The sequence below is a fragment of the Muscardinus avellanarius genome, assembly GCF_963383645.1.
Source record: "Muscardinus avellanarius genome assembly, chromosome: 10".
NCBI classification, from domain to species: domain Eukaryota; kingdom Metazoa; phylum Chordata; class Mammalia; order Rodentia; family Gliridae; genus Muscardinus; species Muscardinus avellanarius.
The window spans coordinates 38,470,307-38,493,476 of NC_137796.1; the positions used below are offsets into that span (position 1 = coordinate 38,470,307).

At 35.0% G+C, this 23,170-nt stretch overlaps 1 protein-coding gene across 4 annotated transcripts in view; it reads right to left on the bottom strand.

Annotated features, from left to right (window-relative positions):
- The window catches only part of PHKB (phosphorylase kinase regulatory subunit beta), a gene marked incomplete at both ends in the record, with an annotated part of 214,078 nt that overhangs the window by 174,068 nt on the left and 16,840 nt on the right, over positions 1-23,170 (bottom strand). For all 4 annotated transcript variants that reach the window (XM_080704249.1, XM_080704250.1, XM_080704248.1 and 1 more), the window contains 3 exons: positions 3,643-3,742; positions 11,182-11,320; positions 14,965-15,054. In XM_080704249.1, coding sequence (XP_080560375.1) covers positions 3,643-3,742; positions 11,182-11,320; positions 14,965-15,054 — 329 coding nt within the window. The remainder of the gene's footprint in view (positions 1-3,642; positions 3,743-11,181; positions 11,321-14,964; positions 15,055-23,170) is intronic.

The following is a 23,170-nucleotide window of genomic DNA, read 5'->3' on the forward strand; positions in this document are numbered from 1 at the left end:
AGGATAGATTTTTTCTGAAAAATAAATAAATAAATGTATGATAGTTTCACCTAAAAAAAAAAAAGAAAAAAATATTCTCTGGTAAGAAAGAAAGCAAAAAGAAATATTGAAATGTTATCTTTAAGTCATCAAAAGCTTGGTATGTGAGATTATCATCGTTAATATTGGATAAATTGCTATAAACTAGATGTCAACCACTAAGCCAAGCATGGGAAGGAGGGATGGGGAGGGAACAGGGTAGGGATTGGGTAGGGGCTAACTGGGCGATGTGTGCATGTATGTCTACAAAAGTATTTTCTTTATACCATTATGATGTATGAATACATTGCACCAATAAAAAGTAAATAAAAAATAAATTAAAAATGTTATCTTTTACCTAGTATTTTTAGAAAAAATGCCAGGAAACATGTTTTATGATTAAAATAAATCAGTAAAAAGTACAGAAGTCTTAGGATTTTCTAAGCCATAATTTTATTTCAGAAAGAAGATGAGGCTTGAGGTCTCTAGAACCACTCCAAATAGGCTTCACTTTAGTTTAATAGAACAACCAAAAGATAAATATAATACATTTTTAAGACATTTTAATATTGTATTCAGCAATGGAATCACAAAGAAAATGGCCAACACTGGAGAAATACAATAGCAAGCACCAGTAAGAGGCACTAAAATAGATGCATGGTTCAGTCTCTCTGAGTTGGTCCCTCACAATCACATGTAGATTATAGTAATGATTTCTTTTCTTTTCTAAAAGGTTATGGGGATCAAGAAAAATTATAACAATAAAAATACATTTTGTAAATGATATGTGGAGATACTCTTAAAATTCATAATTATTTTGATATTCTACAATTATAGCTGAATAAGTAAAGAAATGCTAATCCTTTGTAATTTGAGGTATTTCAAATGCTGTAAGTCATATGTAAAAGAAAAAAATTGTGACCGGTCAGTAACACTGACTAATATTTAGAACGCTTTCCCCACAAGAAAACCCTTAAGATTTTTGCTTTCCTCCTGAAAAACAAAAACAATTTTTTTTTCAGTACTGGGGATGAAACCCAGGGGCATTCTACATCCTAGCTACATCCCTTGCCCTATTTTTTAATTCTTTATTTTGAAAAAAGGTCTCATTGAGTTGCAAAGGGCCTCACTAAGTAGTAGCTGAGGCTATCCATGAACCATGATCCTTCTATTTCAGTCTACCAAATGCTGGGTGTGCATAATCATGTGTGGCTAAAACAATTCTAATTTAAGTCTGTCAGCTTGTTTAGCAAACATATCAAATTTATGGTTCTGAAAAGGTTTCCTACAGAGAAAAAGTTGAATTCATAAAGACATTGGGCATTCATAAAATGATACATGGGAAATAAACAGTACTATCTCATTTAGAAAAAAGGAACATCAATCACAATTACATAAGTATAACATAGGACATACCAGTTTAACTTCAATATGTCAGTCTCTGATATACTACTTTATTTCAAGCATCTGAAAAAGCTTTTCAAGAATGATCTGCGAAGTCAAATCTTAGTAGATAAATGACAAGTTTGTCCCTTATCTCTATTAGTAGCTTGTGAATAAATTTACTTTTTCTGCCAATTAACATTTTCTTGTTGCCATTTTCTGGTGCTAGAATACATTTCTTTTTTTAAGTGTTGACTTCAAATACAAGTCTTAGGAAGATAATCACATTTTTAGAATTCAAGCATAAATTAAAACATTATTATTATAAAATATAGGAAATATTAAGTAATTACAAAAAAGCCTGCAATAGTTACTGGTGTGCATCTTTGCTAAAATATGTACATTAGAAACATCTGAAATACACAGTCTAAAAAGGAGAGGGGAAAAATACTAATAAAAATAACAAATATTTACCTGGTACCAGTACCCTATATGATTTCTATACATTATTTTATTAAACTATCCTTATAAGAACCCTATAGAAGTACTACTAGTAGCCTTATTTTACAGATTAAAAAAAAAACTGAGGCATATGAACATTGATTTTTCTATAATCCAATAGTAATATATTAGAAACCAGTGCATTAGTTTATGCAGATGGCCCAGAAAAGAGTTATCATAGTAGGTCTGAGACTGCTAACCTTAGGAGAGACTACTTATAAGGGTAACTCTTGATTGGTATATGGAAAAGTAGATTTTGGGAGGGTCTCCACCATTCCCTAATAAGAGGGCTTTACTACACCTATGTTGTTTATATAAACAATTTGGTTTATGGTATATATCCAGTATCCCTATGGGAGCCTGAAATTTTTGCAAATGCTAGGCAGAGAGATATCTCTATGGCAAGCCATTTAAAAAACCTTCAGAAATAAAAACTGTAAGCCTCTAATTAACTTCCTTGGCAGACAACATTTTACATGTGTTATCACACAAGTTGCTAGAGAAATTAAGTAAATCAGTATGGCTCTAATGGATTCCTGGTGGCTGGAACCTATTTTTTTTACAAGCTGTGCTCAGAATTATGCTTTATCTCCTTTTGCTGTAATAAACCATAGACATAGCTATGACTATTTTCTGAGTCATGTGAATCTTCCTAGTGAATCATCAAACCTGGCACTGATCTTGTTCTGACACATTGATGTACACACATGGAGACTTATATTAAGACAGGGGAGACGGGTGTGGCGGCACACGCTTATAATCCCAGCTGAGAAAGGCAGGCTGAGACTGGAGGTTGCGGTTTGCAGACAGCCTCAGCAACTCAGTGAGACCCTGTTTCAAAATAAAGAATATAAACTGGGCAGAGGTTTAGCTTGGTCAAATGCCTCTGGGTTCCATCCCAAGACCCGCAAAAAAAAAAAAAAAAAAAAAAAAAAAAAAAAAAAAAAAAGACTTGGGAAGCTCAGTGTGGTACTAGTATGCACCTGTAATTCTAGTACTTAGGATGCCAAGATGGGAGGCTGTGAGGAGTTGTGAGGACAGCCTCAGAAATTTAGTAAAACCCTTAGCAATTTAGTGAAACTTGGTTTCAAAATAAGAAACAAAATAGGGTTGAGGGTATAGCATAGAGGTAAAAGACCCCTGGGTACAATCCCCACTAACACAAAAAAAGAAAAAAACTTGGGAACATGAGAAGTAGGTAAGTGGAAAAATTAGCATATCATTTTTTATAAAGCCTTATAGCTTAAAACATGATGTTTCATATATTATGTTCTTTAATTTTCATTAAACTTAAAAGGTTCAGTTTTCTAAACCTATAATAACTAGTTTCTTTGAGAATAAAAAATAAAATATTACATTTTTAAAGTAAAGTTCATGAAGCAATTCACGAGTCCAGATATAATTCTAACAAGGGTTTTCTTTAAGCATGTAATATTGATTAGAATTATAGATATTTGTAAAAGTCCTAAGAAACTTGGTCTTTATCAAACACCAGATGCAAAACACAAATTAAAGTGCAATTAGCAATTCTCAATCACCTCCCACTGAAGGCTTCTTCAATCTTAGAATTTTAAGACTTTAAGCTGGGAAACCAGAAGCTGTTTTAACCTATTTATACTGACCTAGGATGTGTCTTTACCTTTTTAAAGTACATTCTTTATCAGAGACAGTAGTGCAATAATGGTTAAATTAATCCTTCAGAATAATGTGAGAATTCCAGTCCACACCATAGTGTTTTACCTTATCAGCCTGACGCATATAGCAGTAGAGAATTCCTCTCATACATTTTATAGCCGAGTGCTCCAGCTCATGGGTCCTTCCCTTGTCATCATCAATGCGCCTGGGCGAGAGAGATAACTCATGAAACAAATTGAAGATGCATTTGAAAAGGAAGCAAAGCTTTTAATAATTAAGTATTTAGCTATCTGCCTAATCCTGTGTGCTGGTGAAGTCTACTAATTCTGTCAAAGTGAAACTTCCTTTTTACCAAAGATGAAGAAGTGTTGTAAAAAAACAAAAAAATCCTATGATGAAACTTGCAGACATTTTCCTTCTTTTAAGAAAATAAGCCACTTCCTTTAAAAATGACATACAATATTTTCTACAATGAGTAGGTTGAAACTTTAAAAGATATTTTTGTATTGAAAAAAATCTACCAACTGATTTTTAAAACTCATTGTTATATAATGAAGGAAATTTAAATACCTATCCCTTTAGTTATGCAACAGCCACTTAGATTTAAAGAAGCACAAATTAAAGAAGAATCAAGCCTTCTTTGCTCTGCCATATGCTTAATAATGCCTGGGTGGGCACTTTGGTCACAGTCAAGGATGTCCTCAAATAAATATACATTCAGTGTGATAAATGACTTACGGTTATTATTATTTTGTGTGGTAGTAGAGATTGAATCCAGTGGATTTCTTTTATTATTTTGTTTAGTAGTAGAGATTGAACCCAAAAGGGTTCTATCTCTGAGCTACACCCATAACCCTTTTTTTATTTTTTATTTTGAAACAGTATTGCACTAAGTTGCTGAGGACCTCACTAAATTGGTGAGGCTAGCCTTTATTGTGACACTCTTGTCTCAGCCTCCCAAGACAGAATTATAGGTGTGTGCTACCACACCTGGCGATATGTAACTTATTTTGCATTAACTTTTATAGTATCATGTCTTAATTAATTTAAAACCAATTGAACATACTTTACCTATCTATTTTTAAATATTTATTTATTTATTTATTTTGGGGGATCTAAGGATGGAACCCAGGGGCATTTGACCTCTAAGTTATACTCCCTGCCCTATTTTTTAATCTTTATTTTGAAACAGGGTCTCACTAAGTAGCAAAGGCTGTCCCTGAACTGTGATCCTCTGGTCTCAGCCTCCTGAATGCTGGGATTACAAGTGTATGCCACCACGCCTGGCTTTGCTTTTCTTTTTTATGGATAAGTGACTTTTAAAAGGTGTATGGGAGCCAGGCGTGGCGGCGCACGCTTGTAATCCCTGTGCTTGGGAAGCAGAGACAGGAGGATCACGCAGGTTTGAAGCCAGCCTTGCTGGCTTAAGAGACTCTGTTTCCAAATAAATATTAAAAAAATAGGTCTGGGAGTGTAGCCCAGAGGTAGAAGGATTTCCAGAAACCTCAGTACCACCAAAAAATAAAAAAAGGACAACTTCCAGAAAGATGGCGACCGAGAAAAGCAGCATTTACGAGTGCTGCCAACAGACATCAACAAACTTGATGTCTGTTGCCAAAAAATCAACGCATTTCATAGCCAGAAAACACCATCAGCAGAGAAATAAAAATGTAAAAACAAGGGACAGAGAAAAAAAAGACTAGAAGAACAACCAGAGACCAGAAATCAAGCCCACAATGCGGCAGTGGAGCCGCACCAGTGCCATCTTCCCTCATAGTGCCAGGCTCCAGAGAGGAAAGGTAAACAAGGAGCTGAAGTAAGCAGCTGTGGATCATTCAGGTGTAATTCAGCAATTCTTTCAGTGCAATGAATGTCTAAAACTCCCAGTGGCCAAGCTCATCATGCCTTCAGGGACTCAGAAGGGAGCTCAAAACCAGAAAAGAAATACGCCAGCCTCACAGCAGAGAGCGTAGCATCGGTGCCATATTGCCAGCAGAGACAGCGAGTTCACCGTGCCCTGCCACAGCTCCAGATCTGCACGCACAATAACTGTGAGTGTACTTGCAGCACCTGAAGGAGAAATCCCTGTATTGCACTCCCAGGGACTTGTGCAGCTTTGATAATCTCCTTGGGTCGGATATTTTGCAGTCCAACCCAGTGAAGGAGTAGTGGTAGCAGAGATACCACACCCTAGTTGCAGCTCCCCGTGGGAAAAACGCCCAGCCCAGTACCCCCACGGTCTTGTGTAGCCTCGATTAACTTCCTGGGTATGAGACTTTGAGATACAACCCAGTAAAGGAGTAGTGGTGGCTGAGATTACAACAGACTCAAGATCCAGAGCACCCTAAGTGAAGTCTTAGTAACCCAGGGAAGGCACAAAATTCTGAAATTGTAGGAAAGAGGAACAACAATAGAGCAATGAATGCCCACAACCCCATACTATGAGAACCTGATAACAGAGGAATTCAGAGATCTCCAGAAGATCAAATCAGGAATATAACTGTAAAAATAATACAGGACTTTTGAAAAGAATTTAGAGAGAGTCTAAAAGAAATAAAGGAAGCAATCGTTGAGGTAAAGGCCTCAATTCAAAGTATGAAAAATCGATTAGACCATATGGAGAATAGAATCTCGCTCCTAGAAGATGATCACTCCAAAAACGAACTCATAATTTATGTTAGAAAAAAAAAATCAGGCAGCAGGAATCTGACATTGAAGAAATATGGGCCCATCTTAAGAGAGCTAACCTAAGAATAATCAGAATAGAGAAGGGAAAAGGTGAAGCCAAAGGGATCAATAATATCTTCAAAGAAATAATAGCAGAAAATTTTCCAAACATAGAGCAAGAGGTCAATACACAGGTCCAGGAAACTTATAGAACTCTCTTCAGACAGGATCAGAGAAGAGGATCCCATGCCACATAACTGTCAAAATGACTAATGTGGAAGCCAAGCAGAGAATCTTAAAGGCAACAAAAACAAAAGGCCAAGTGACATTCAGAGGCAAACCAATTAGAATCACTCCAGACTTCCTAAACCAAGTCATGAGAGCCAGAAGGGCTTGGAGTAACATATTCCAAACTCTGAAAGAAAAAAACTTCCAGCCCAAAATTTTCTATACAGCAAAACTATCTATCAAGTTAGATGGGGAAAGAAGAAGCTTCCATGACAAACAGAAACTCAAGGAATTTATGGCTTAAAAGCCAGCGCTAAAAAAAATACTCTAAGAGATTAACTACAAAGAAGAAATAGGTAATACACACCAGAACCAGAGAAACAAAATTTTTCATCCAGCAGACAACTAAGCAAAGAAGAATATACTCATGTGTTTATAGGTTATAATCTTTGGAGATTCATTATTTGTTTTAGTCTTTTACCTATTTCTAAATTGTATTTCTAAATTATATTGTTTGCTTTTATTGTTCCTAATTTTTAGGATTTCTATTTAGAATATTAATATACCTTCAGATGTAGCATTTGGAAATATTTTATCCCATTCTGTCAGTAACTTTTAACTCTGTTTACATTGTACAATATTTTTTATTTTTTAGGAAGTTTGTTTATTCTTTTGTTGCCTGTGCCTTTGAAATCATATCCAAGAAATCACTGCCAATTTCAATGTTGTGAAGTGTTATGATGCAGGTTTTCTTCTAAAAGTTTATAGTCTTAAGATTTACATTTAGGTCTTTTATCTAGTTTGAGTTAATATTTGTATAAGGTGTTAGGTAAGGGTCCAATCTTAGTATTTTTCATGTAATTATTATTTTTCAACAATATTTAGTGAAAAGATTATTATTTCCTTCCCCAAATGTTCTTGGAGACTTTGTCAAAAATAACTTGACCATATATGGAAGAAGTTATTTCTAGGCTTTTTATTTTACTCCACTGGTTTATATATCTGCCTTTATAGCAGTACTACACTGTTTCAATTATTGTAGCTTTATAAGGTTTGAAATCAGAAAATGTACACCTTCTAGCTTTATTCCTTTTCGAGATTGTTTTGGGTATTTAGAGTTCATATTTCATGTCAGGATAGACCTTTTCTGGAAAAAAAAAATGTACAATAGTTTTACCTTAAAAAAAAAGGAAAAAAATATCCTCTGGTAAGAAAGAAAGCAAAAAGAAATACTGAAATGTTATCTCTAAGTAATCAAAAGTTTGATATCAGACAGATGAACCTGTTTATGTGAGATTATCATTGTTAATTTTGGATAAATTGCTATAATATTAGATGTCAACCACTAAGCCAAGCATGGGAAGGAGGGATGGGGAGGGAATGGGGTGGGGATTGGGTAGGGGCTAACTGGGGGATGTGTGCATGTATGTCTACACAAGTTTTTATCCCATTATGATGTATGAATACAGTGTACCAATAAAATAATTATAAAAAAGGTTTAGTGGAATAAGCCAATAATGAAAAATAAAAATGACTTAGTCACTGTTTCACTTATCTCAACAAAAATATCTTATGATCATTTTCATTTAATAAAAAGTATTATGTCTCCTTAAAAATGTATACTTCAAAGCCTGGTGGAATTATAAACCTGTAATTCCAGTACTTGGGAGGCTGATAGAAGAGAATAACAGTTTCTCAGTCAGCCTCAGAAACTCAGCAAGGCTCTCTGCAACTCACTGAGACCCAGTTTACAAATTAAAATAAAATGGTGCAGGAGGTGCAGCTCAGGAAAGAACGCACCTAGGTTCAATTCTCATTACCAAAAAATAAAAAATAAGTAAAATAAAGTATACTATAACCATCTTCTCTCCATCCAGTGATATCATTACTACTGGAAAACTGGAATGATTATTATTTTAACATAGTAATGTTAGCTTGCATTTTTTATCTAAATATAATTTTTTTCTTTATTGTTGGAAAGTAAGCCACCAACAGCATAACCCTTCCCCTACACACTTTAGAAATATCTCTAAAAAATAAGTACCTTTATACATAACCATAATACCATTTTTATACCAAAAACATAGATATTATGTTATCTAATATGCAGTTTAGATTCAAATTTATCAAATAATCCCCATCATGTACTTAATAGCATAATTTTATTTTATTTTGTGGTACTATGGATTGAACCCAGGAGCATTCTACCTCTGAGCTATGCTCCCAGACCTGTTTTGTTTTTTATTTTGAAATAGGGTCTCACTAAGTTGTGGAGGGCCTCACTAAATTGTTGAGGATGGCCACAAACCTATGATTGTCTTGTCTCAACCTCCCAAGTACTGGGATTACAAACATGCACTACCATGCCAGGCTTTATAGGATTCTTTTAAAATATCTGAGTCAAGGATCATGTTGTGCATTTGATTATTGTAGTTGTTTTGTTTCATTCTAGCCATGCTCATACTAATCTAGAACATTTATTTCCTCATCTTTTATGATACCTACTCTGGTGGTTAATCTTGATTGTCAACTTGAAGTGATTACAAGATGCCTAGAAAACTAGTAAAGCATTCTCTGTATCTCTGGTCTCTGAGGCTGTTCCAGATAAAATGAGCATATGGAAAAGTGACCTGACAAGGAAATACCTGCCTTGAACATGGGACACCTCTAATAAGCTGGGGGATGAGATGGTACACAAAGCAGAAGGAGGGGCAAGCTCAATCCATCAGCCTTTGAACATGGACTCACAGTAACACTCTCTAGAGAGCCCCAGAATTACAGCCTGATCTGGAGCTGCATCAATGCTTCATGTTGTGAGGCATCCAGCTTTTTGGACTGAGAGGTTGCTGGTTTTCGCAGATCTCCAGTTTACAGATAGAAATTGCGAGAGTATCCTGCCTCTGATCATGTAAGCCAACCTAATAAATCTACTTTTATAGTTATATATACATTCTACTGGTTATGTTCCTCTATAGAACCCTGATCAATACACCTATATTTTTTAAGAGTTGAAAAAAGTTACCTTACAAGAATCAGCAATTCAGCTTTGGTTGGGTTTTGTTAAGAAGTTAACATGTGCAATGTGTACTTCTCATTGTGTTAAATCAGGAGGCCTTCCATTTCAAAACTGTCTCATTACTGGCTTAACCACTCTATAAAGTGCTAGTGATGCTTTTTATATCCATAAGACCAATAGTAGCTTTACATTTATAAAAGCTATATTGCACTTATATGTACCATGTAAGGAAATATTATCAGTAACATTATAAGAGTGTTAAAAATAAATAATTCATAGTATCTTGGTATTTTATTTTGTTTTAAAAGTCTAACATTAGTAAGCCAGGCGTGGTGGCGCATGCTTGTAATTCCCGCGCTTGGTAGGCGGAGACAGGAGGATCGCGCAGGTTCGAAGCCAGCAGTGCTGGCTTAAGAGACCCTGTTTCAAAAGAAAAAAAAAAAAATATATATATATATATAAATATATATAAATATATATAAATAGGTCTGGGAGTGTAGCCTGGAAGTAGAAGGGCTTCCAGGAACCCCAGTACCACCAAAAAAAAAAAAAAAAAAAAAAAAAAAAAAGAAATCTAACATTAGTGATTTATGAATCATGTTCATGTAGAAGATAAAATTTTCAGATTAAAAATATACAGGTTACTGGGTATGGTGGCAAACGCCTGAATTCCCAGTACTAGGGAGGCTGAGACAGAAAAATCACAGATTCAAGGTAGGCCTCAGCAACTTAGTGAGACCTTGTTTCAAAATTAAAATTAAGAGCTGGGCATGGTGGCACACGCTTGTAATCCCAGCATTCGGGAGGCTGAGACTGGAGGATCATGGTTCACGAACAGCCTCAGCTACTTAGTGAGGCCCTCTGCAACTTGGTGAGACTCTGTTTCAAAATCAAGAATAAAAAACAGAGCAGAGGGTGTACCTTGGAGGTCAGATGCCCTTGGATTCCACCGACAGACCCGCAAAAAAAAAAAAAAAAAAAAAAAAATTAAAAGCAAAATAGGGCTGGTGTTATAACTAGAAGGTAGAATGTTCCGGGGTTCAATCCCCAGTGACAAAAGAAAAATAAAACAGAGGCTAGGAGAGAAAAAGAAATATCAATTTATAGGTTGATCTATAGATACAGATATAGATATAGTTAAAATATATTACTACTCAATGTCAGAATCCACATTTGGTACATTCTATATACAATGAAATAAAAGAAAGGAGGAATTTTGTACTGTGAAGTTATATATATATTTACTTCATAAAATCATTTGTCTTATAGCCAGATTAAACAACTGATAACCTCAAAGAAGTATGGTGGAAAAAACATTAAACAAGAAAGAATGAAAAACAAAAACGAGTATTAGTCCTGGGACTACTGTTATCTAGCTATGTTATTAAACCAAATCTGTTAAATATTCTGGGCTCCAATTTTATCATCTGTGACATGTAATCACCATCAATCCTTCTATCATTGAAACCAATCAACACAATGAGAATGGGTAGGTAGTTCTGCCAAAAATTAATGCTGATTGAAAAAACCTAGAAACAAAAAAATTTCATCATAAAGTCATAAAATGTTAGAACTTGTCTGGTGTAAACCTTAACAAACTGAAAGGGTTTAGAAGTCTCAAATGGGATATGAGCAGTCATGGATCACACATTAACAGAGCAGAAAAATAGCTGCTTGATTATCTTCCTTCCAAGAAAACTTGGAAGTTATTGAGAAAACACACACCAGCTTACCTGTACGCTAGAGCCAAAGCCCAGGCCCCAGCAGCACAGTAAAGACTGTCCTGAATCTTGGCCTTCTGATCACCACCGCATGTTTTAGTGGGAAAGAGCCCTGTGGTTGGACTTTGATACAGCAGCAATGTTGACTTGACTATAATAAAAGATAAGACAAAGAATAAATCATACGGTCAGCCATTTTCCTTGATTTTCCTCTTTGGTTTCCTCATATAATTTCTAGCACTTTTGTTGTTACTAACTTAGATTAGGGTTAAACTTTTGAAGATGTGAAACCATTTCATGTCACTCAAGCCTAAGTGGCAATTCATCGCTGCGTCACAGAGTCTTTCCAGTTTTGAAGAAAGATCTCAGCTAATTAAAACTTCAAAAGCCTTCACCATATCCTGGTTAGTTTCAATATATGACACTCATGTCTTATTAAGAAAAAATTAGGCACAGATAAAAGAAAACATCAATCAAAAAACTGTATGCAATTAAAAAAAATCAGTTCAAATGTACAAAAAAGAGTACCATGCAAATGTTAAATAAAAAGCCAACTCAACTGTTTTGAGTAAATTATCAACAATTAGGAAAGATGTCTGAAAAAAGTCTGAAGAAAGACTACAGAATATGGCAGAATCATTCATTACTAATGACTAATTATAATGAAAAAGTGGTAATATAATAAAAATATCTATAGAGTAATAAAATCATCACAAATTTGTAATACAGTAAGTAAAATGAACATCTTCCTGTGAACACCGATATGCAAAATGAATAAATTCCTGTGCATATCAAAAGGGTGTTCATTTTAGTACTATATTGTTCAGTTTAGGATATATTTAACATTTCAAAACTGAATCTCATCTTTATATAGCATAAAGATAACAGCTAGTAGCTGGGCATGGTAGCACATGCTTCTAATCCCAGAAGATTAGATGTTAACACAGGAGGATTGCAGGTTCAAGGTTAGCCTCAGCAACTTAGCAAGATTCTTAACAATCTAATGAGACCCTGTTTCAAAACAAAAAAATTAGCCAGGCGTGGTGATGCACACTTGTAATCCCTGTGCTTGGGAGGCAAAGACAGGAGGATCACGCAGGTTCGAAGCCAGCCATGCTGGCTTAAGAGACCCTGTTTCCAAATAAAATATAAAATAGGTCTGGGAGTGTAGCCCAGAGGTAGAAGGGTTTCCAGGAACCCCAGTACCACCAAAACAAAAAAATTAAAAGAAGGGCTAAGAGTGTAGCTCAGAGTAAGAATTCCCGTAGGATTAATCCCCAGTACCATTAAATAAAAATAAGAGCAAGTAAATAATTATCTTACTTAAAACAAATCTGCATAAATATTTTATTTCCTAAAACGAATTACTCCTGCTTAAATGGATGAATAATGCTTTTCTCAAAATACAGAGACTGATACATTTTAGGATAGTTTTTCAAAGATCTAAAATACTCTAGTCTTTTACAAAGATTAAAGAATTCAAATTTCTCCTACTTTTTCTTAGACTAAACTTATCTTATTATGAACATTTCTTTCAGAATACCAGTATATGTATAATTTCTTTCCCAAAATAAAGATTAGTCCAAAGTAATTAACTCACATCTCTTTTAAAACTGAAATTAGAAGTGGGTGAAGTGACACACACCTGCAATCTCAGTACTTGGGAGGCTGGGACAGGAAAATTGAAAATTTGAGGCCAGTGCACTATAATTTAGAGACTGTTTCAAAATAAAATTAAAAAATTAGGGCTGGGGGTATAGCTTAGAGGTAGAGTAAGTAACCCTAGGTTCAAACACTAGTATCCCCACACCAAAAATAAACAAATAGACAAACAAAACTAAAACAACAATATCCTGAAATTAGTTCTCTTTAGTTATTTCTAAATATAAGAAATAATTATTTAGTTATTTCTAAATCTAAACGAAGTATAAATTTTTTTGGAGATTCCTAAGAAAGCTCGAGATTTTTGGAGATTCCTAAGAAAGCTAGGAATAGATCCACCATACGATCCAGCCCTACCACTCCTGGGTATTTTTCCAAAAGGGTTGAATTCAGAGAACTATAGCAACATATGCATACCTATGTTCATAGCAGCACAATTTGTAATAGCCAAAATATGGAACCAACCCAGGTCTCCATCAACAGATGAATGGATTGAAAAACTCTGGGAAATATACACAATGGAATTCTACTCAGCCATAAAAATGAACAAAATCATATCATTTGCAAGAAGATGGAAAATCCTGGAGAGCATTACATTAAGTGAGATCAGCCAAACACAGAAGGAGAAGGTACATATGTTCCCTCTAATATGCCCAAACTAGGGAACGTAGAGGATATCAGTGGTACTCCAGGCAATGGAGGGGAAATACCAGCAAAGTTTGAATGGAAAGATAGGGAAGGAAGAAGACTGAACTTGATTAATGAGGGTCTACATCCGAATATGTGTAAAATTATGAATATGGCATGGTTACCCTGGACAATCATTGGTGGGAGGGGGGGAGGGAAAACAGGGGCGGGGGATGAGAGGGCACAAGTATAGTTTAAATGTATACTACTTATGTTCAATAAAGAAAAAAATTAAATTTAAAATAAATAAATAAATCTAAAGGAAAAGGGTAACATGAAAATGTATGATGGAATCTTGACCAAAATAATTGGAAATAAAGTTTACACAAGGCTAAAATAGAAAATAACACATCTTTAGAAGATATAAAATTTTATGTTATTTGTCATAATAGGCCAATAAATGGTAGAAGAACAAGAAATCTGAAATTAGTAGACTTTGATATTTATGGCCTAATGAACAAAGAAGTAACCCATACATATACATTGCAATGTTGCTACTCATACCAGAAAAGTAAAATTTGCCAGACTGATCTTCATTTATTTATTTATTTGCAGTATTGGGGATGGAACCCAGGGGGATTCTACCTCCAAGCTACACCCCCAGCCCTATTATTTATTCTTTATTTTGAAACAAGGTCTCACTAAATTGTGGAGGGCCTCACTAAGTATCTGAGGCTGGCTGCAAACCACAATCCTCCTGTCTCAGGATCCCTAATGCTGGGATTGCAAGCATGTGCCACCACACCCGGCTGCCAAATTGATCTTTGAAAAACAAAATAAAACAAAAACCAGTGACCTGATACTAATAACAGTAACCTAAAATTACTACTTGTATTTTAGTGAATTATAAATGAATACAAAAGATTCAGTATTACCTATATATACTATTCATAAGTAAGCAAGTTAATACTGACATATTTGTGTACTAATCAAGAACATTCTTGCCCCTGATAACACACACTTCTCATCCTAGCACTTGAGGCTCAGACAGGAGGATCACAGGTTTAAAGCCAGCATCAGGAACTTCTAAGGCCCTTCACAACTTAGTGAGACCCTGTTTCAAAATAAAGAATAAAAATAGGGCTGGGGGTATAGTTTCGAGGTAGAATGTCCTTGGGTTCAATCTCCAGCACCACACCACACCACACCACACATACACACATACCCACATACACAAAGAAAAAAAATTCTCAAGTTCTCAAATTTGGTAATATTTAGAAAGGTTAGAAAACACAGAAGATAGTGATGACAGTTATATTAAAGGACCAGATATAACCTGCTGGGTTCTTTATATAGTTCCTGGATAGAAATACACAGCTGCCTAAGCACTGAAATGACCTCAACATCCAAATAATAGAATATCATCACCCACATAATGTATAAAATATAACTAGGGCACAGTGAATACCAATCACAGCAACCATGTTTTCTGCAGATTATACTTACCAATTCTGTAATAATGATCTAATTTATCCCATAGAGTTTCATTATCAGGTCTTGGAAGATTAATGCTTTTAAGAGGTTCATAAATTGAGCCTAAAAGAAAAGTGAAAATCAATCAAATTCAGTCATTTTCATACACATAAACAAAAGTTTAAACAAATTAAAAAGCACTGTTTAGTAATCTAATTTTAATTTCTATATATAAACTATCATATTTCATTACTGGTAAAACTTTTGGTAAGGAAAGAAAACATCCTTGAAAACAACTAAAAGAATTCCAAATAACAGATAATACTCCCACACTCACATTCAGTATTTGATCCAATCACCTGATATATATTTGTCCTAACAACTCAAATACTATAAATACTCATGTAGTAGTCACTAGCTCAGTAATTACTCATTATTGAGAAATCTATCTTAATTGTACTTCTAATTGAGAAATGTGTCTTAGATTTCAAACCTTACTCCATATGCATATACTTTACCAGGCAAAAACCCTCAAGGAAAAAAGGTATGTTTCAAAGTGATGCATTCTACAAATATTCAGCTAGGTTTCATACTGAAACTCTTAAGTTGCCACTTTCTCCTAGGTAGATAATACTTCTGCCTTGTTATCTGGACTATAAGCAGAGATTATTTCCATTTTTTAGCTATGAAAACTACTCTAAGGCATTAGCAGAGCATGTGCTCAAAAATACAGAATACACAATAAATAATCATGATAATTTGGAACAAAATGAGTACAGAAAATTGTTCACTTGACTAGTACACTTTCTCAACTACTGAACGAAAGAAAGACATCTGAACCTTCAGCCATCAGACTAAGTACCATCTCTTATGCTTTTAAAAGCACTCAGAAATCATCAACATCTCAAGGTCGCAATTAATCCACCTCTGGCTTAATGTAATGCATACCATACCGTCTAACAACACAGCACAAAAACAAACCTATAATTTGCTTTGGGATAGAGGGAGATAAATCATGTTGACATACATTAAGATTCTGATGGTAAAGAAATCAAAGCATTTATGTTTATAAAACTATGTCCAGTATGCTAGCTTAAAGCCATGTTATTAGGAATTTCCTTAACATTAGGTATTATGAAGTAGGAAAAGAACCTATATATTCAGAAAACAATCCCATTGCCTTCTGTTGGAAAGAGATAATTAGTATATAAAAGCAAAAAAGCCAAGATTAGTGGTGTATGTGTGTAATACCAGTACTTGGAAGGCTGAGACAGGATAATTGCAGGTTTGAGGCCAGCATATAGTAACTTAGTGAGACTGCATGCAAAAAACAATAACAAAAACAACAAAAATTTAAAGGGCTGGGGTGTAGCTCAATTGCAGAACCAACTTTAATTCAATTCTCAGCCCCCCACAAAAACAAAACACAAAAGCAAGAAATAGGAAAAAACCTTCTTTAAGTAAAGATACTTTCTAAGAGTCTTCACAAAGGCACAGACGAGAATGGCTCCATAGTAAAGAATGAAGAGATTTAAAATGAATCAAATATCATCTGGACTCCTTGCTTCTTCTGAATAGGAAGCAAGTACCCAGCTACAGAGATTTAAAATGAATCAAATATCATCTGGACTCCTTGCTTCTTCTGAATAGGAAGCAAGTACCCAGCTACATCCTCTGCGTTCAGTTAGTTCTAGGCAGGAATAAATGTATGGACAGCCTGGAAGGTGGGAAAGAATAACAGAGCTACTGCAGTTAGTAAGCTTAGGGAGACTATACACTCCCAGTAAAGATCATCCACCAAAATCGAAAGTAGTATCGGTACAAATAATCACAATTTATAAATTGCGTATGTGTATAAAAACTAAAGGGTATGTAATGCATACCATACAGTCTAACAACACAGCACAAAAACAAACCTATAATTTGCTTTGGGAGAGAGGGAAATAAATCATGTTGACATGCATTAAGATTCTGATGGTAAAGAAATCAAAGCATTTATGTTTATAAAACTATGTCCAGTATGCTAAGGAGAAAAGATAGTAAGTGAATAACATTTTGTTTTCATTTAAATCTTTATTAGCAGACCTAGTACTTTCTGTCTTATATATGAAAAATAAAAGCACTCAAAAGTGAATATATACATTTATTTATCAGGTAAATAATATTTGATTATGTATGGATAAAGATAGAAATTCATATGCATAACTGAAACCAATCTGCATTACAATGATAGGCAAATTGGTTTTAAAATATAATTTTAATATATGATTATTTATTTATTTATACTCTTAGATTGAAAAAATTATTATTATTATTTTGTATGTATGTGTGTAGTACTGGGGCCTGAAACCAGAGGCATTCTACCTCCAAGTTATAACCCCATACTGATTTTTTTATTTCTTACTTGGAAATAGGGTCTTGCTAAGTTGCCGAGGCTGACTTCAAACTTGAAATTCTCCTGCCTCAGCATCTCAAGTACTAGGATTACAAACATGTGCCACCATACCCAGCTTAAAATATTTATTCTTAAAAGTACTATTACATTTAACATTAGATTGACTAAAAGTATTCTCTAATTTTTCTCAAAAAATTCACAAAGGCTGAGCATGGTAGCACACACCTGTAATTCTAGCATTTGGGAGGCTGAGACAGGAGAATCAGTTTGTGAACAGCCCCAGCTACTACTTAGTGAGGCCCTTTGCAAATCAGTGAGACCCTGTTTCAAAATAAAGAATAAAAACTTGGGATGGGGTGTAGCTCAGAAGTAGAATATACATAGGTTCCATCCCCAGTACTGCAAAAAAAAATTCACCAATCAAGATTTTTGTTGTTACTGGCAACAATACATAAATGAAAAGAAAATCATCCTTTTCAAGAAAATACCTATTTAGTAAGAGATAATATGGCTAGGTATATAGTTTAGAGAAAGTGTCTATACCTAGCACACACAAGGCCCTGGGTTCAATCCCCATTAGTACAAAATGACAGGGGGACATAGCAGAAAGCATCAAAGTGTATCAGTACTAGAAATGCTATGCTGATAACATAACAAAGTATAAAAGCAAAAGCATCTACTTTACTAAGAACCAAGACTGTCTTTATGTCTTCCTCATATTCAAAGAAAGGCCAACAGTGAGTTAAGAACAGCTTGTTGAGATAAGTGTCAACAATTTAGTGATCACCACTGTATTGCTTCTGCAGTAACTACATAAAATTAAGCATGGATGTTCCACACAATTTATGGTGAACAGGACCAAAAATATGAAATCCAAGGAAAATTAATTAATGTGACATTTATAACAAGAATTAGATATCTGAAAAGTATCAATGCAAATAAGGATGTGGAGAAGAAAGCAATGAATTTCCCCCCAAAATTAAAAAGATGCAAAATAACAGAAAAATCTAAGAAGTAATTAGGGTCCAAACTGAAAAATATTTTTAAAGAAGGTTTTTTTTATCCCTAGGCCTTCCCCATTTGAACTGTTTCTATATCCTATCATGACAAAGTAAAATAAAGCTTATTAGTTATCAAATTTATTCCATGAATTTAAATTGTCATTGAGCCAAGTGTGGTGGTACAAACTTATAATCTCAGTATTTGGGAGGCTGAGACAGGAGGATCATGGTTCATAGACAGCCTTAGCTTCTTAGTGAGGCCCTTTGCAATTCAGTGAGACCCTGCTTCAAAATAAAGAATCAAAATAGGGCTGGGGGTATAGCTCAGAGGTAGAATGATACTGGGTTCTATTCCCAGTAACACACACACACACACACACACACACACACACACACACGTGCGCGCCAATATATTTAACCTATGTCTTCATTTCACAACATCCTATTGTCAAAGAGAGACCCTAACAAAGAGACATACAACAGAACAAGAGGCAGAAGTTACTTGAAAAGAAATATTACAATTTTATTATGAAGTAGGAAGGGTCTGTTTAGTAACAAGATTAAAGTTGTTCCCTGAGAAACTTCCATAAGCCCCAAAGAATATCTAAAAAGAATATAAACTGAAAAAAGAATAAACTTTCTGATTTTTGTAGTATAAGACACTAAGGTTACTGAATATTATGGGATAACTCTTCCGAACACTGGTGATTCCAACAGCAACTGATCAAAGAAATAAAGTGTGAACATGAATTGTGTTATCTGATAAACACCTGGAGCTTGTCCCAGAATATCTGAACCTAAGGGCTGTTCTTATGAATTTTGAAAAAGTAACTTTTGCTGATAGATTTTTCCATTTGTTAGCAAACCAATAAAACATTTTTCCCTACTTATCAAAGCTTTACATGTGGTGTTTGATCTAGAACTGAAATTCTAGTAATGGAAGTGCTTATAAAAGAATGAAGTTGAAATTTAGGTACAGAGAAGTTATTAAATGGAAGTCTAAATTTGAACATGGGGATCTCTGATGAGAACTGTACATAACATGTGCCCTTTGCCTTACGCCACAAAGTCAGTCAGTCTGTCTGTCTGTCTGTCTGTCTCTCTCGCGCGCGCTCTCTCTCTCTCTCTCTCTCTCTCACACACACACACACACACACAAACGCGCACACACACACACACACACACACACACACACACACACACACACACACACACTTTACTGAGAAGAATTAAGAGCCCTTAATCCTTGCTTTCATTTTCTGCCTTAAACAGTAGACTACTTTTATTTACTTACTTACTCACTCACTCACTCACTTACTTACTTACTTACTTACTTACTTACTTACTTACTTACTTACTTACAGAACTGGGGAGGGAACCCAGGCGCATTCTACCACAAGCTACATCCCTAGTTCTATTTTTTTTATTCTTTATTTTGAAACAGGGTCTCACTGAGTTGCAAAGGGCCTCACTAAGTAACTGAGATTTTCTGTGAACTGCGATCCACCTGTCTCAGCCTCCCAAATGCTGAGATTACAAGCTTGTACAACCATGCCCAGTTCTAGACTACTTTTAAGTTGTGTGTGCATGTGTATATCCTCCCTTCCTTCCTTCCTTTCTTTTTCCTTTTCTTTTCTTTCTTGTGGTACTGGGGATTGAATCCGGTACTGGTGATTGAACCCAGGGGCAGTTTACCTCCAAGTTACACTCCCAGCCCTATTTTTTATTCTTTATTTTGGAACTGGGTCTCACTAAGTTGCAGAGGGCCTCCCTAAGTATCTTAGGGTGGCCACAAACCTGAATCCTCCTATCTCAGCCTCCCAAGTACTAGAATTACAAATGTGTGACATCATGCCTGGCACTCACCTACATATTTTGACTTATCTAATGAATCCTATTATTAGAGTTCATTTGAACATTCAAGATTTTAAATGTTTATTTCTCTAAGGTCGAGAGTAAACTGAGTAAGAAACACATTTTAAATATAAAATATGAATGAGTCAATATGAATAACAATTTTATAACATAGGGGTAAATTTGCCTATTCGACCTATCCAAATAAGATGTGAAAAGGGCACTACACCATTCCCATCTTATCTTTAATAAAAAGGTATTAAGTTCTTCCAGTGACCTTTACAGAAGAAGCATGGTCCATAAAATCTATTTAAGGACATTAAATCTGGTTGATGTTTCATGTGTTGACCTTATGAATACCACTCACTCAATTAGCTATTTCATTTTTCCTTCTTATTTATAGTCCAGTAGTGTACGTTGCTGCAGTGTATGAATTTTTATGATTTTGTGAGGTCAGAGCTATATTCAAACAATTATAATCTTCCTAAAAAGGTTTTAGAGCTCCCTTTTAGGAAAAAAAAAGTGCATTCAGAAGAATAAGTTATTTAATGTTCTCAACAATGGTTGTTTTACTAACTATAATAATCCAGTGGAATAGTGTTTGGCACATAGTGAGTTCTTGACAAATAAAATTGCCATCTTGTTATGTCTAAACTTTGCCAAAAGTTAACTCAGAATCCATTGCAATGAACAAAGTGATTAGTCAGGATATGAGGTTAAGAAAGACTTGGTCATCACTAATGCACATTATGAAGGTATTCTGTTCTATGTATTCTATCCTGTTCTTTTACTGATTATAGTGGGGAATATGAGTGAAATAACAAAAGGAGATGGTTAAAAAATGATTTCAGGAGCTGGGCGTGGTGGTGCACGCTTGTAATCCCAGCATTCGGGAGGCTGAGACCAGAGGAACGGGATTCGCGGACAGCCTCAGCTACTGAGTGAGGCCCTCTGCAACTCAGTGAGACCTGGTTTCAAAATAAAGAATAAAAAATAGGGCAGGGGATGTAGCTCAAAGGTCGAATGCCCCTGGGATCCATCCCCAGACACACACAAACACACACACACGCACACACACACACACACACACACACACATTTCAGCAATGATAACATCACTAGGCTATATACATATAAGTCTTTTAAGTGGATAACTTTATAAAAAATAATACTGATCTGAACATAGATGATTTTTAAAAAGAAACCTAGGGTCATTATTTCATACTTATAGTACAAGTGAAAATTTTAAATTCTAAGCTTTTAAATTAATAATATTATTAGTTTACCATTTAATTACTTTATCCTAAAGAAATAATACTTGCATGTCATTCAAAACTTTGAAAAAACTGACTTGAACTATTTCCATTTATCATTTACACTTTAATGAATGCTACTCTATATTTGTCTTCGATGTGCACTTAACATAAACATTACTATTATTAAAATTTTTCTTGGTATCACTTTGTACAGTAGATATGAATAGTCTTGAATACTAATTTAAAAATAATAAACTGTAAATTAGCAAAGCAGCTTACTTTCTTCTGCAATAGTATACACTGACGATAAATAACCAGAATAAAAGTAAAAACACTTCTGAGACAGAATAAAGTTTGTAGGTTGCTAGCAGATTTGCATTGCTGTAAGAAAATACCTGAGATAATCAACTTGAAGGGAGGAAATTTTTATTTTGGCTCAAGGTTTTAGAGGTTTTAATCTGAGATTACTTGGCCCTATTGCTTTGGGCCTATAATAGTACCTCATGTACCTCATGATGGGAGCACATGGCAAAAGAAGCCTGTTCATGTCATGGTTGGCCAGAAAGCAAGGAGAGAGAAAGATAGTGCCCTAATAACCCTTTAGGGTATACCCTCAGTCATCTAACTCCCTTTGACTAGGCCCCACTTCCCAGTGGTTCTACCACTTCCTATTTGTGCCACAGGGTAGTGACCAAGGCTTTTTATACAGGGTCCTTTAAGGGACATTCCAGATCCAAACTAGAGCAATTGCTAATGCTAAATTTCTTTCCATCAAAATAGAGTGAAGTTCAGAATATAGGCTAAGTAAAACAGAGCAGAGATGGCATTGATATTTCCTATACTGTACTTATCTTCAATCCTTGAGTTTTAGCAATTTATTATATAGGTATGATAAGGGTATATGATGAGGAATTGCCTTTTGCAGAGACCTACCTTTTGCACAGACCTACCTGCAATATAATCATTAACTGATCAAACTTCATTGTACAAAATCGAAGTCACATCTTTTATAATGTAACTTTTTCTCCCAAGTACATAAGATTAAACCCAAGATTCAGTCAAGTAAAGGGTGTCACCAGACCAACTGCCTACCATGGAATTCAGAATACCAACATACTCCATGACGAAGACTGTCTTACTACCTGAGAAGCTAAGGGAAGAAGATGGCCTTGAAAGCAGAAAGACACAAGCTAGAATCAAAGCTAAATTACGTACAGTTTAAAAAACCTGTGCTCTCCCTGATCTAGCATTCTTATCTGAAAATTGAGTAAAATGAAGTATTTTCCTTTTTTTTTTTTTTTGTTACTAGGGATGGAACCTAGGGGCATTCTACCTCCAAGATACAACCCAGCTCTATTTTTTTATTCTTTATTTTAAAACAGTCTCACTAAGTTGCAGAGGGCCTCACTAAGTAGCTGAGGCTGTCCACAAACCAAGATCCTCCTGTCTCAGTCTCCCAAATGCTAGGATTACAAGTGTGTGCCACCACGCCCAGCTGAAATAAAGTATTTTAAATAAAGCAAACAACACAGTGAATATTGAATATTAAATACTATGTCTTCCTTCCCTTACCTTATACTCTGTCATGTCTTCCAGTACTTAAGACAGGACTGGAAACAAAATAAGAAATTCTTGATCAATTAGCTTTATGAAATTAACATCAGAAACCTTATGCTCAATGTGAGAATAAGTGGCCCACATAGTGAATTTTAAATCAGCAAATTAAATAAATGG